The sequence below is a fragment of the Priapulus caudatus genome, unplaced genomic scaffold (genome assembly GCF_000485595.1).
Source record: "Priapulus caudatus unplaced genomic scaffold, Priapulus_caudatus-5.0.1 Scaffold17, whole genome shotgun sequence".
NCBI lineage: Eukaryota > Metazoa > Priapulida > Priapulimorpha > Priapulimorphida > Priapulidae > Priapulus > Priapulus caudatus.
The window spans coordinates 101,424-115,191 of record NW_014577078.1 but is presented as its reverse complement, the minus strand read 5'-3'; the positions used below and the strand labels follow the sequence as shown (position 1 = coordinate 115,191).

Below are 13,768 nucleotides of genomic sequence, written 5' to 3'. Positions count from 1 at the left end.
GCGTGCGTGCGTGCGTGCGTGCGTGCGTGCGTGTGTGCACACGTACACAGAATACATGTACATATACGTACTGAACCGAGAGTGCACGCTGCACACGAGATTTCATCGATTTATGTCACAAATGACCCGGTGACCTGTGACATCACACAACCCCTTGGCTAACTACGAACTGGCTTATAGCACTGCAGTACATTTGCCACCAAACTCACACAATGTCACAATATCCTACGGCACTCAGAAGTTTAAATAAAATTGATTTTTATTAAAATCCATATCTTTGCAAACATAATAATCATTCAAAAAAAATAGCTACCAAACACTAGAACTACAACTACTAAAACATCATTCGAATGCCCACGAGTATATTAATTAAAAAGTTCCCATATACTTTGCATAATTGGCATTAACAGTTTCGGAACCAAAAATGTGGCTCGAAACAACAGTTCTACTTGCAGACAAAAAAGGTCACACATTAAGAAATAAACATTTTAAAAGTGCCACAACACAAGAAATGAAAGGTATGTAAACTAATACAGAGTAAACCAGATGCTTGTAAGTCATGCACAATCAAACCTGTGTTAGTAGACACATATATAAAGCAGACAGCTGTTCACAGCAGCTACAGAAAAAACCCTCATCGCTGAAAATAGATGTTTTTGAAGTGCGGCGGTTATACAACAGGCCACCTCCCCAACTTGCTCAGCCACCATTACTTCTGGATCCATTGACTGGTTCCAAAGTGCACATAGCAGCCACTGTACTGTCACAAAAATTTAACTATGAAATTAAAGCCTTACACATTCACACAAGCATATAGGCTCCATTAGCGAAACCATTTCATTATTTTGTTGACGGTTAACAAATTGCTGTTCAACCCTCCTCTTGACGGTCAAGAGGTCATCAGACAGCTTTTCGTGCAGAATTGGGAAGGAAATTTCATGGTATTTTTAATAAAACCATATAATGGTGGTACTGCTGACACAAAAACATTTTTCACTTGGTCCGTTAGACCATGTCCTCAGAGAATGTCTAAACGCTGTCCTTTGCTCCTCTGCCCTTGCCATGCAACGATTATAGGTTTTCACACCAGGACACTATATACCCAATGTCAACGGTCAAGCTGTTTAATTTTGTGTCACGATTACGCATTTCCCCCTATACCTCAAGTTAAGGGGAGATACTTGCCCTTCCTTCCCCTTTCTAAGCTTTGAACCTTGATTCCCCGATTCGACATCCCAGTTTTTTTTGGATTGCCCCCATGTCCAGAATATTAACAATGTATGTTAAGCCGGTTAGATTTGTGCCCAAATTGTTGACGGACAGACGCTCATGCCATTCTACAAGCAGCATCTGACAGTCTGACGGTGTCGGATGAGCTAAATATACATTAAAGTTATGATTTTGAAGCCTTCCCTCCCGCTCTCGCATTTTCAAGACCATCGAAATATGAAGTGGTATTGCTTGGGTAACAGCAACTGTCTACAATAAGGCTAACATATCTTGGAGCACTTGTACATTGTTAGTTTCACTAATATATGCAACGAGTTCTCGTTGACACGGTTTTATGGTGATGCCAGTTGTTTCTTGTAAGACCCTGGCCCTACACTTTATTAATGCGAACTTGCATAAAGTAATAGATACGCTGTATCAGTATAGAACCATTATAATTTTATATCACCCCATCCTACTGTCATGTTACCCATCATCTACACATATCATCCGTTGACATTTGACACTTGACTTGCATGTAAAAAGGTAGGAGGCTACTTTGTACTCACCTGTTAGGCTAAACAAACAGTCTAGGTACGTTTTCTCAGAAGACAATAAAGATTAAAACCCATGGTAGCGCCACAACCGTGCTTCTGTTTTAGGCAAAGAAAATAAATGCTAAAAATAGGAGAAAGAAACAAAAGCGCAAGCAAGCAAGCATACTCACACCACAACAACTGACATGGCTGCCAGAAACAGTGCTGGCTACCTGAGTGCCCTGGCCCTCGCCTGGGATCTTGCACTTATGCAAGAACTTCTTGAGAAGCCCGTTGGATGCATAAGGGAAGACAGCAAGTGGTTGACGCTCATTGTCCATGCACATACTGCGGATGGTCTGGATGCTGGGGAATGATAGCCCTAGCATCATGCAGCTTTCTGTGATGAACAGATTGACCTGTGACTCCGACGCTTGCTCTGCAACATCACAAATGATCCATGTCATGTGTGAGCACTCAGCATCTGGGTAGGCAGATGTCACGGAAAACACGTCAGAAACATTGCTTATCTACCGATCGTATACCAAAGCAAACACTTACAAGTGACGTTTGTTCTCTTGTTTTCAATATTTTAATGAGTCATGATGCTCGCGTTTTGTGTTACTGTGCAGAATCATGTCTTGCAGTGCAGAATAAATGAATGACCGTGTCGTTTTTTCATCCGATATTATTTATATGTTGTTACCCATCATGATATGCATAAATTACAGTGATGTACAATAAATTTCTGTCAAGGCTGTTTCTGTCAACAGTCCTCTGGTTTGTAAGGTAATGTATTGGAAAATTCGACAAACAAACGTGAATTTGGCTCCAACATTACACACACTACTAAAAAACACAGTGTCACGGTCAGTGATGCTGCCAGGGTCTATGTCTTCCTGGGTACTGCCGGAATGTACCCTGGTACCAGAGCATATAAATCAACGTGATTTATATGCTCTGCTGGTACTATCTAATATGCCGGACCGTACCTCGCCTATTCCACTAACAAGTCTAGGGAATTGCCTACACCTACTCCCTAACCCTAACCATATCAGATAGTTACCAGGGTACGTTCCGGTATACTGGACCGTACCCTGGGGGACATAGACCCTATGAGCTCCACTAACGAGTCTAGGGAGTTGCCTACGCCTACTCCCCAAGTCCTAACCCTAACCATATCAGATAGTTACCAGGGTACGTTCTGGCAGTACCCAGGGAGACATAGACCCTATCAGCGTCAGTGATACTAGCACTGACCAACAGTGTGGATCACAAAGCCAAATTGTACATTTAATAACAGAACAAAAATCACAAAAATATCACTAAAATATAATATGCAATTTATATTTGTACAAAGTGGGCATACGTTGTGGAAATTAGAAATAACACAATAAATCATAAAGAATGCTACTGTACTGCAGTGCACTACAATTACAGGGCGAGATACCTACCACAATACATCTACAGTCAAGGAACCATATATAATACAATATATACCATGTTATTTATTATGGTAAGAAAATAATATGGCACTATCAATTACCTGTGACAGTTTTGACGAAGACATCATTTTCGACTTCCATATCAGCTCCTTCTCCAAGTAGCACGCCATGATATATTTTCCCAAATGTACCTGAGTCACATTATCATATTATGTCACACTGTATATTTTGTACAGGAAGATAGCCATTATGGCATTATTTAAGCTATTTTATAATAAAAACTATGGGAAACAAACACAGAAGCATGGCTAATGATCTCTTACACAAAAAATTTATAGGACAGACATACAATTCGAAATTTATATTTCCATTTTTTGACTAATGACTTTCCCTGGACTGAAGCCAAGGCAGGCACAGCACAAAATATGGGCTTCTTCCATGACTCTCCCCCGATGGAAGGTAGGATCGACACAGGACAACACATTGTCTTATCCAACTAACCTATCCTGAACGAAAGCTTGATAGCCACGACATAACATGTGCTCCTCCCACAACCTGTCACTGACAGACTCACACTGCCGCAACAGAAAATTCCTCCACTGTAATAGAAATTTTCAGTGAAGAGAGCTAACATGCAGGTTTAACATATCTTACCTTCCTGTATGACGTCTGCTAGAGTGAGCCTGCTGCGCTCGATCGAGATCTCGCTTATCTGTGTTCGCAGATCAGGAGGCTTAAGGTCGCTGACGGGAGAGAAGCGAATGTAGCTGCCAGCCATGTTGGCTGGATTGTGACCATGAGATTCCATCCGGCCGAATGGGGGTGGGTGAGTGCTGTAAGCATGGCTGCTGATCTCACTACATAACAAGACACAACATCAGAAGCTGCAGACGAAGGAGCAACTGCGACAGTGTGATTAAATGTGATATAGTTATTGGGGACAAAATGCACCGCAACAAAGAAAGGAATTTACAGACAAATTGAAAAACACAATTGCAGACAAACTCAAAAACGCAATTGTGATAGACGACACACTAACAAGGAAATAATGAGATAGTAAAAATAAAATATAATGATAAAACACTATACACATTAGTGGGCTAACTGCAGTAGAAATGGTATGTGTTGAGCCCATGTTGAAAGTGACTAAACTAGAGATTTGCCCAGTGATCTTACGATGCATGCTGCACAGCATGTTTTAGTTACAACTCGATGAAGACCCATCACGAAAGAACACAAGCTCTGTTACATAATGCAGGCAAACCATCAACTGCAATAGATTATTGTGCTTATCCATATCACACACAACACAATTTACACATGTACATGTCACTTCACATAATATATGGACATAGCGTAGCAGACCAGGTCAACAGTGAAAAAGTACATTTTACCTAATGAAAGGTCCACCAAAAAATTTACTGTATTACACTTATAATTTAAAGTAAAAGTGAGTCATTTTATGCACAAATACATGAGTAATGATACTTCCTATATTTTATTCGACTGAAAAATGGTAGGAAAGTCCTACATTAAATTGCGAATATCAGCTGAACTGATAGACTTTTGCAAAATATCGAGTTAATTTACTGATACTAACAAAAGGAGATATTATCATACACCGATTTTTGTTTTATGCTATCAGCATGTAGAATATTTTGAAAGAGTATATAGGTCATCTCCAGTGCATACCTTGGGGTCAGGTTCAAAGGGTAAATATACGGGATATAGGAGCAAAATTTGCAAGCCAAGTACACTGACAGCACAACAATTGGGGAACATGGAAAGACAGCTATGTTCTGGATAGTATACATAAATATGGTGCACTTGTACTTGTTACTTGATTATGCCTGCCGTACATATGATCCATGCGCTTGGTCTTACGCGCCCCATCTTTTTCGCCACAAATTGCCTTAATTATAGCAGCTGAATGATAAGGTTCCACTTGAATCTTTTGAATGTGGACAATACCCACGAAGGAATCCATCACGTTTCAAGGAGGAGCTCTCTCTATTCTTCGCACAGCAAAAAATTTCTCAATGGAGTGCTATACACCATACACTGGAACGAAATTGTTAACAAAGCCAAAGGTGCTGCAGCAGGACAAGGCAGCATTGCTTGCAGGATTTTCTTAGTGCGCCAATGCCAGAAAAAGGTGGACCCTTACAAGATCTTTCAGGGGAGCTATAGTGGGATGTCTCCTGGATATGGCTGGTCTTACTCTTACTGAGGAAATTTCACAAGAGCTGAAGCCATACAGAATCAAAATGGACTTACAAGCAGCTGTGAAAAGCCTGGAAGAAACTGAATTAATTTCAAGTAAACCTGCCTGAGCTTTACTGCCTCACAACTGGTAATGCAACTACCGCTGATGTGGAGAATGATCTTACTGGAGTAGTACACAAAGGGAATGAATGGTATAACGAGTTTGTCACAAAAATGCAAGAACTTTGCAGGGGATGCATTGAAGACAAGAATTTCATCAAAAGATCTGAAGATTAACGAAATACGATGCACCTATGTCGTCTTCGAGAGATTGCTCTTTGTTGCTGACACAAAGAGTCTTGATTTGGCTAAGGTTCCGTTGTCCTTCCCACTCACAGAAATTCCACTTTTCCTTTGTCACATCAATGGAGCCAAGAACAAAACGGATAAATCGGCACTGATGAAAAAACTGGAAGCAGAGGGGACTGGAAACACAGAACCTTGTCATATTGATGTCTGCATGCTTGATGCCATGTTTTTCTTGCGCACACTAGCAAAGCTCCCTCAAACCTTTGATGGCGTAGCAAGCCTTATACTTCAACAGTCTGTGAATTGTTTTGGTCGCTTGTCCTGTTGTCCGTGGCGCTGATACTGACGTTTTTTTATACTCCTACTCTATCATGAGAAACTTTCGAATGCTATCATCTGAATTAATACTGGCACCAGCTCAAGGAATACCAGATACCTGATCAATATTTCAGAACTTGCTTAGAAGCTAACACCAGCTGTGTGTTCTGCTCTTCCAGCCTTCTATGCCTTCACTGGATGCGACTCCACTGCTGCATTTCTTTACAAAGCAAAACCCTATGCACTGACGATCAATAACATGGAATACATATCGGCCATCACTGAACTAGGATCGAATGAAAGTGTGGAGCCCCAAGTCTCCGCAACTCTTGAGCACTATGTTTGTGGTAACTTGTATGTATGGGGTGCAGAATGTGAGACATGTAAATGACACTCTGTTTATACTGTATAAAACGTCATATGCCTGAGAAATGGAGACACCCCAATGGAGAAAAATTAATCGACTGATCCATGTTGTCTACCCCCATGAAAAGACGTTCTTCAGTAAAAGAAAAAGCGGGCTAAACCATGTTGCACATCTATGGAAAAATGCCAGGAGTCCCAATCAAACTAAATTTCCAGCACATAGCCACGGATGGACACTTATGGACAACAACAAATTGGGCTTCGTTTCGTTCGAGGGCCTCAAAGTTCAAACAAACTCTGTACATAACTGACAGAAGATGCCTCACTTGATTGCAACGAGGAATGTGATGATGCCAATCTGACGTACAGTGTCTTCTCTGATACACAAGACGATGATGATGACGATTGAATAGGTTCTTTTGTCATTCAAATTTAAATGTGAGTACATGTATATGATTTAAGGTGCTGTGTAGGTATAATCGTGGACTAAAAGTGTGCGTGAGTGAGTGCTTTAATTGTTGGCGTGGTAGCATTAGCTATAAGGGTAGCAGCCGCAACGAAGCAGTCAGAGATTCAGTTCAAGAAATTTTTAGTTGTAGCAAGCTAAGACCAATGGTTCATGAGTGAGCAGCAGTAGGCAGATTAGTCTGAGACCAGCCAGACAGTCAGCAATCTAGTCAGTAAGTATGTATGCAACATTCAAAGTGCAATGCTAGAGCAGTGTAACAAGCTCACGCTCAGAAAACAGTAATAGAGCGTTTAGGAGCGGCATCGCAATCAAGTATGTCAGTAGTAGTAGTCAGCAGTAGCAGCAGCAAGCGAGCAGGCAGTAGCCAGCAGTAGCAGCCTCAAGTAACAGTAGGCAGCAGCACAGCAGCGAGTAGTCAGTAAGCAAGCAGCAGCAGTAGCAGTAGCGACGTAGACAGGGCACGGCAGTATCAGTAACAGCGAGCAGCAGCAGCGCAGCAGTAGTAGTGAGCAGCAGCAGGTACGGCAGCAACAGTATCAGTAAGCACTCAACAGTAGTTAACAGTCAGACAGTCGCACAGTAACAGTCAGCGCAGGCAGCAGCAGCAGTAACTAGCAGTAACAGCCAGTTAGCAGGCAGCAGCTGTAGCAGTAGCAGCAGGCAGCAAGTATAACACAGCAGCAGCAGCATATGCAGTGAGTAGGCAGCAGTAGCAGGGCAATAGTAGTAGTAGGGCAGCAGTCTAGGGTTTGCCAGTAAGCAGTCTATGAATGCCAGCTAAACGTGTACAGCACTAACAATCACACTCATATGGCAGGTACACCGCTAGTCAGCTATTGAGATCAGTCCAGGGCCCAGCAGGCAGCAGCAGCAGCAGTAGTAGTTCCCAGAGCACTTTTTCATGTTTAATGAATGACGCTTATAGCAGCAAGGCACAAGGTCAGTCAGCAGCACTGTAGGCAGCAGCTAGATAGTAGTAGTCAAGCCGACGACAGATCCGCAGCTCTATAGTCAGCTAGTTATGGCCGTCGCTAGCTAGGACCTAAGCAGAATAACAGCAGCAGCCTCCAGAGCAAGGTTAGGCTAGGGTAAGGCGAATACGCAGAGCGGCAGTACGCAGCTAGTAGTTCAGCTCACACAAGGACGTGGAGCCGTACGTCTATGCAATGGCCACGCAAGTGATTTAACTTTAAGCGCAAATCTGTGACGATTTCACGTGGTCAGCAAGTTAACAGGCAGAGCTAGTCCTAGTGACAGGATGGCTTATGAGAAACACATTAAAGCGAGACCATGCTAATCAGTGATATAGGTAGCAGTGCACCGCAGGCTCAAGGAGTACGCGTATGAGATTTTACAATGAGTGAGCAGTAAGCAGGAAGCAGGAGTGAGAGTGTGAGATTTAAGCATCAATTGCCGGTGAGTCTCAAGCGCCGAATGCGTGAATAGTTGTCACACTCACCATACTATAGAGCGTAGTGATAGCAGTTAACGGTGGCACTTGGTCCAGCAGCAAAGTATGGCAACCAGCCACCAGAAACCAAAATGAGTAGCAGCTAACAGCTTTACGACGCAGGGCACAGAGGCAGCCAGAAGCGAGACAGTCATAATAGATTAGTACAGTATGAGCCAAGCAGCATGTAGCCAGTACGCAAGTAGCAGTCAGCTGAGCCGAGTAGTGCAGACCAGCAGTATCGGCAATGGCATCGACAACAGCGACAGAGCACAGTCAAACATGACAAGATGAGTTACCAAGCATGGCTAATGCTAACTCTAAGTCACACTGTATTTAGCGTGCCCAGAGACTATGAGTATATTTTCCTTGCCCGTTAACAGTGAGCACATTGAGCTTCCCCTCTGAGTTCGCTCCTTTCACTATGAATCCTCGACGCGGCAACACTCCGCTTGGCTATGTTCAACTTACCGTGTAACTCTGTCATTATGTCCACCGCTGTCGCGCTGCCATCGTCAGTCTATCGTTCACGATACTCATCTTCATTGGTCATCTCCTAAGCTCAGTCTCTGCTGGATGACGCCGAAAGTCCCCCCTAAATGATGGCCTCACAGCTACGTCAGCCCATTCTGCGATGTAATAGGACATTGGTGTTGGTAGAACCTCGTATACTATGCTGTCATTCCGATCACTCTACTCTCACTCCGGAAGTCGACTCGGGTCATATAACAAATAAACATACCATATTATATGAAAGATATAACCGTTGTTATTTAGTACAGTTGTTCTTAATGAGTTAGGTAGGCTAGTACACTGGCGAAGAAGTGTATACAAACTGCCTCTATCAAGTTCTATACTCTATGACAAAATTGGCAGCGATGGCCATAAAAGCGTTACTGCCATTGCTATTTCCTATCAACGTTTCTTTTGAGAAATTAGAGGACTTACTTTCTTCCATTTTTTCTTTATACAAATACGAGTCAAGTCGAAAAAGTATATGGAATTTGTAAGCTGGAGCTCGATAATAATAGTTCTGAACATGTGTAGTCTATCTTTCTTATATTTTCTGTATGGACTCACTGGAGTGCTAGCCAATAACCCCTTGAAGTAATTATTAAATGTTGTCACAGTAACTGCCTTCTGGAGCTAGTATTGTCTGAATTGTTACACAGGTATACTACAGTATCGGATGAGACATGAAACTGTTAATTTTCCAGCTTATTATCGTTCGTTAATTGTAGGTCGCATGTTTTTCCTGCGATACTAATGTTTGTATTGCTGAGCTAGCAACTGTTAATGTAGTATTCTTTTTTTAGAATTTTTGATTGTTCCATGAGTTAACCTTCACTTACATTAATCTTTTATTATTAAATTTCGCAATAACTTCAGTACTCTTTTAAGTAATGGGAATGAATCATAATTTTTGACTAGTTTTAAATTGACACCGTCCACGTAGACCCTGGTCGCGAGGTGATTCCATGGTTCCTAGGTGGAGAATTTTGGAGTTTTTTGAATTCTCGAGGATTACGAGTGGTTAGCGCAAATCTGGTGCTCATGTATTTGTCCTCACAGGGTTATTCTTTCTAACTTATTATTGTCCAATCTTAATCCGTTGTTTAGAAGCGGTGTGTCTTTCCAGTCCTACAGGAGTTCTGACATATCTACTGCAACGATTAACGTAAGCATCCCAGATCTCCGTGCTGTCGTGAGCGCTGCGTACAACACCTACACATATCGGTGGTAGTAATTTTCATTGAGCGGCAAAGAGTCAATTTTCTTCTCTTTGTTCGATCAACCCTGTTATCTGTGCACGAGATATGAAAATAGGTGAAGTGATGATCCCCAAATTTCATTTGTGTAATTATACTCACCAGGCGGCTAATGTTATTACTGGATCATTGTTCGTATGAAAAATGGTCAACTAACCGTCGGTTAGTTAGAGTGAATTGAGTAACTAAGTTGGTTTACGTAATTGAGAGGCCGATATATATGGTAAGAGTAAACGTCATCGCTAATAGGTATTGTTGTAGGATCTCTCCGGTTTGTTATAATTGTCTGAACGGTTGTTGATCCTGTTTCAAGAAATCTATGTTAAAATCACCACACAAATATAATAATTACCTGAAAGTTATTAAGATGGAGAATATTGTTCATTTCGGCGTTCGAAGGCTGAACATCATTGTGTGAGTCTAAGACAGCATTGATAAAAAAAGCCAGATCAAATTAATATGTCACCCATTTATTGTGGCGATATTGACCCGATAGATGAACCAACTGGTAAGGATTGTTTATAGATTGAAATTTCCCAATAATGGGATCCACAGCTGCTCAGCATGCACTCCTGACAATGATGTAGCATGCCGTAAAGAACAGCTAAGATAATCTCTTATATACATCCCAACTCCTCCTGCGTTAGTAATGGAGTCCTGTCTAATGAATATATAGCCAGGTATCTCAATGTTATAGTGCGTATTGGATCCTAATTTAGTTTCAGAAATTGCAATTAAGTCAAGTATTTTAGCAGTATTTAATTGGACAAGAAAATCTAGGAGGTACGTTAAATTTGTTTTGTAAACTACGTGCATTTACATGTAGTATAAACAAGTCGCTTTGCTTGTCCTCAGAAACTATCTTTCGAAGGGTTTCAGGTTTCACATACTTACTGCTTGGATATCTCAAATAATGGTCCGGGTCTCGGTCATCATTTTTTGTAGGATCGTATAGGTCAGCATCTGTAATGGAAGGCATTGCAGAATTAATCTGGTCAAGTAAAGGAAAAGAAGGGAAAGTGGAACTTGTATACCCCGTACAGACTACTAATTTGATATGGTACTAAACTAGTGCGCATAAGACGGTAAGACAATAAAAATGGTTCATTCAGTTCCCAAATTTTCAAATTGTTGCTTAGCCCCAAACAAAATATATGTGTGGTTACCGTTACATGCCGAAAAAAATATGGTAGGTAGGTAGGAAAAACATTTTATTTTCTTGAAATATTTTATTTACAAACCATGTCCGAAGAATGTGCGTTGTGCCTTTTGAAGCAGGAACTGTCCAATTAATATTAATATTTTTTTTTTATTATATTTTTTTTTTACTTTAAAGAAAATTGACAATAAAGTGTTTAGGGTCGCTGGGAATAAATAGGGTCGGTCGGGAAACCGTAACCACACCTATATCTTGTTTTGGCCTTAGTTAAAGTTATAAATTTTGTGTGAGACCATATTTGACATACGTTACATAAAATAGCAGATTGCTTAGGCTTGCATGGCTTTAAACATTTTCTACAAAGGAGATGAGCCATCGGTATATGAGGGGTTTCAAATTTTACAATAAATTTACATGTGATAGTTATTCTACACATTGTCGGCGAGTTGGTAGTTTGTCTATGTTCGCTTCGTTACAAATTTCTATAATTTCACTTTCATTGGTCTTCCTGATGAATATTCTACCGAGTCTTGTCCATAGATACTTAAATCCTCCTGTTCGCTTAGCAGTCAGGCATTTGTTAAATAGTGCTCGGCCGAGCTTTATAAGATGAGTGCTCTCGTTTATAATATAGATGTTATCTCTAGATGTATATACTAGTTGCTCAGCTGATCCCACATGTTTACGGTTTGATAATATTTCATTACGTTTGTCGCGCCTGGTAAATTTTACAATGATTTTTGGTGGTGCTCCTGACCTTGGAGGTGGCAGTCTGTGAGCTGTGCTTATATCTTGATCAGTTAGGTTGATTTTCATGTTGTGCGCGACTCTTTTAACTACACTATTTAATTTCTCGTTTTGAATGTATGGAATATTACAGATTTCTAGGGTGTCGCGCCGTCCATACTGTTCCAAATCGTCTATTGCCATGTCATTATCTTTATTGCTTTTTTCTAGGTTGCTAACAGCTGCTTTTAGTATCTTGTTTTCATTTTCGAGGTTGGTTATTTTTTTAAGAGCTTCTTCTAGGTCACGTTTTAGTTCTTCAAATGAATCAGAAATATATTGCTGGCTAGATGACAATTCCTTCATACTGTCATCTAGGTCATCTAGTCTTTTAGTTACCTTGTGAGATTCCGATTTCATTACCTGTCTAAGGTTCTCTTCCATGTCGTCCATTCTTTTAAAAATATCCTCCATATAGCTTTTTTAGACATAAGGATTTATTACTTTAATTAAAACTAAAACTTTATGCTAGGTGCAGACAGACAACACAGTACACAGACTATAACTATCAATAACGTAACTATTTGCCTATCTGGTTACTAGTACTAGTACTAGTTAGATTTTCCTCCCGGCAGCCGCCCCAGTAACACACGTGAACGTAACAGTAGGCTGTGTTAGTCGGATAGCAAAACTTATAACACACACACTGTGTGTTTATTACTGGGTAAAATGTAAATAATATAACAACAAAATTGAAAAGTATATATACATAAACCGCGGCTATAGACAAAAACTTCGAAAAGTGGCAACCACCGTATAATTTAGCTTGTTAAGTAATTCAATTAAAACGTGTAAAATAAATATAGTCTGATATATCAATTCCTCTACCTAAAGGCAAAAGATGTATTAGTTAATCTGTTTGAGGTAGTTGACACTAATTTAACGTAATTTATCTTAGCGTATAACTTAGCCTAGTCATGAATCATTGGGTAAATGCCACAATGCCAGCAATTCCAAAACACGTCCGCTCTCGACCGCAGCCCGCTTACAACGATTAAATCTACTAACATTGCACCAACACTGAATCCTTATTACAGCAATGTTTAACAGATGCGCATCATGGGGAAATTGAATGTCATTTATTCTCGATTCAAAACCACTTTTGGATTAGATTATCATGGGATGACAGCATTGAAACATTCCTCGTGTGAAACCTGCAATTCAACACATGTTTGCTCTAGTGTATGAAGCCTTTAAGTTCACTGCATTTAAAAAAAATACCAATAATCAGATGGAGAAAATCTGGGTCAGCATACTGGTATGACTAGTCGACAGCCCCAAGCATTTAAGCCAGCCCTGGGCCAATCAGTCGCCTCCCACTGCACCAATGACAGGTGGCACCAATGCGACTCATCCATAAAAATGAATTATATATTGGATCTATCTTGGTTAATTTCTACTCAACTGTGTTGATTCAAAACGTACTGCTGACGTTTTGCCTCCTATCAGGAGGCTTTCTCAAAGCTGACGTTTTGAATTAACACGGTTGAGTAAAAATTAACCAAGATAGATCTACTTATTTAATTTTTTAGATATACTTATTAGATATACTTATTAGATATACTTAGATATACTTATACATTTTATACATTATTACATTATACTTATACATTAGATATACTTATTAGATATACTTATAATTTTTTTTAGATATACTTATTTAATGAATTATATATCATTAGACTTCATCAACTTACCATTTGGCATGCTTTCGAATGCAACGGCATCGGCATCCCGGTGGACGACG

The 13,768-nt window shown here is 40.4% G+C and overlaps 1 protein-coding gene across 1 annotated transcript in view; it reads right to left on the bottom strand.

Moving 5' to 3' along the window:
- LOC106810858 (tyrosine-protein kinase RYK-like) overlaps positions 1–8,793 on the bottom strand; it is a 22,497-nt gene extending 13,704 nt beyond the window's left edge. Inside the window, exons 1-4 of the mRNA XM_014814329.1 lie at positions 8,783–8,793; positions 3,845–4,048; positions 3,292–3,381; positions 1,979–2,184 (exon numbers count right to left, since the gene is read on the bottom strand). Of these exons, the coding sequence (XP_014669815.1) occupies positions 1,979–2,184; positions 3,292–3,381; positions 3,845–3,998 (450 nt within the window). The 5' untranslated portion in view covers positions 3,999–4,048; positions 8,783–8,793. The remainder of the gene's footprint in view (positions 1–1,978; positions 2,185–3,291; positions 3,382–3,844; positions 4,049–8,782) is intronic.
- Between the last annotated feature and the right edge of the window lie 4,975 nt (positions 8,794–13,768).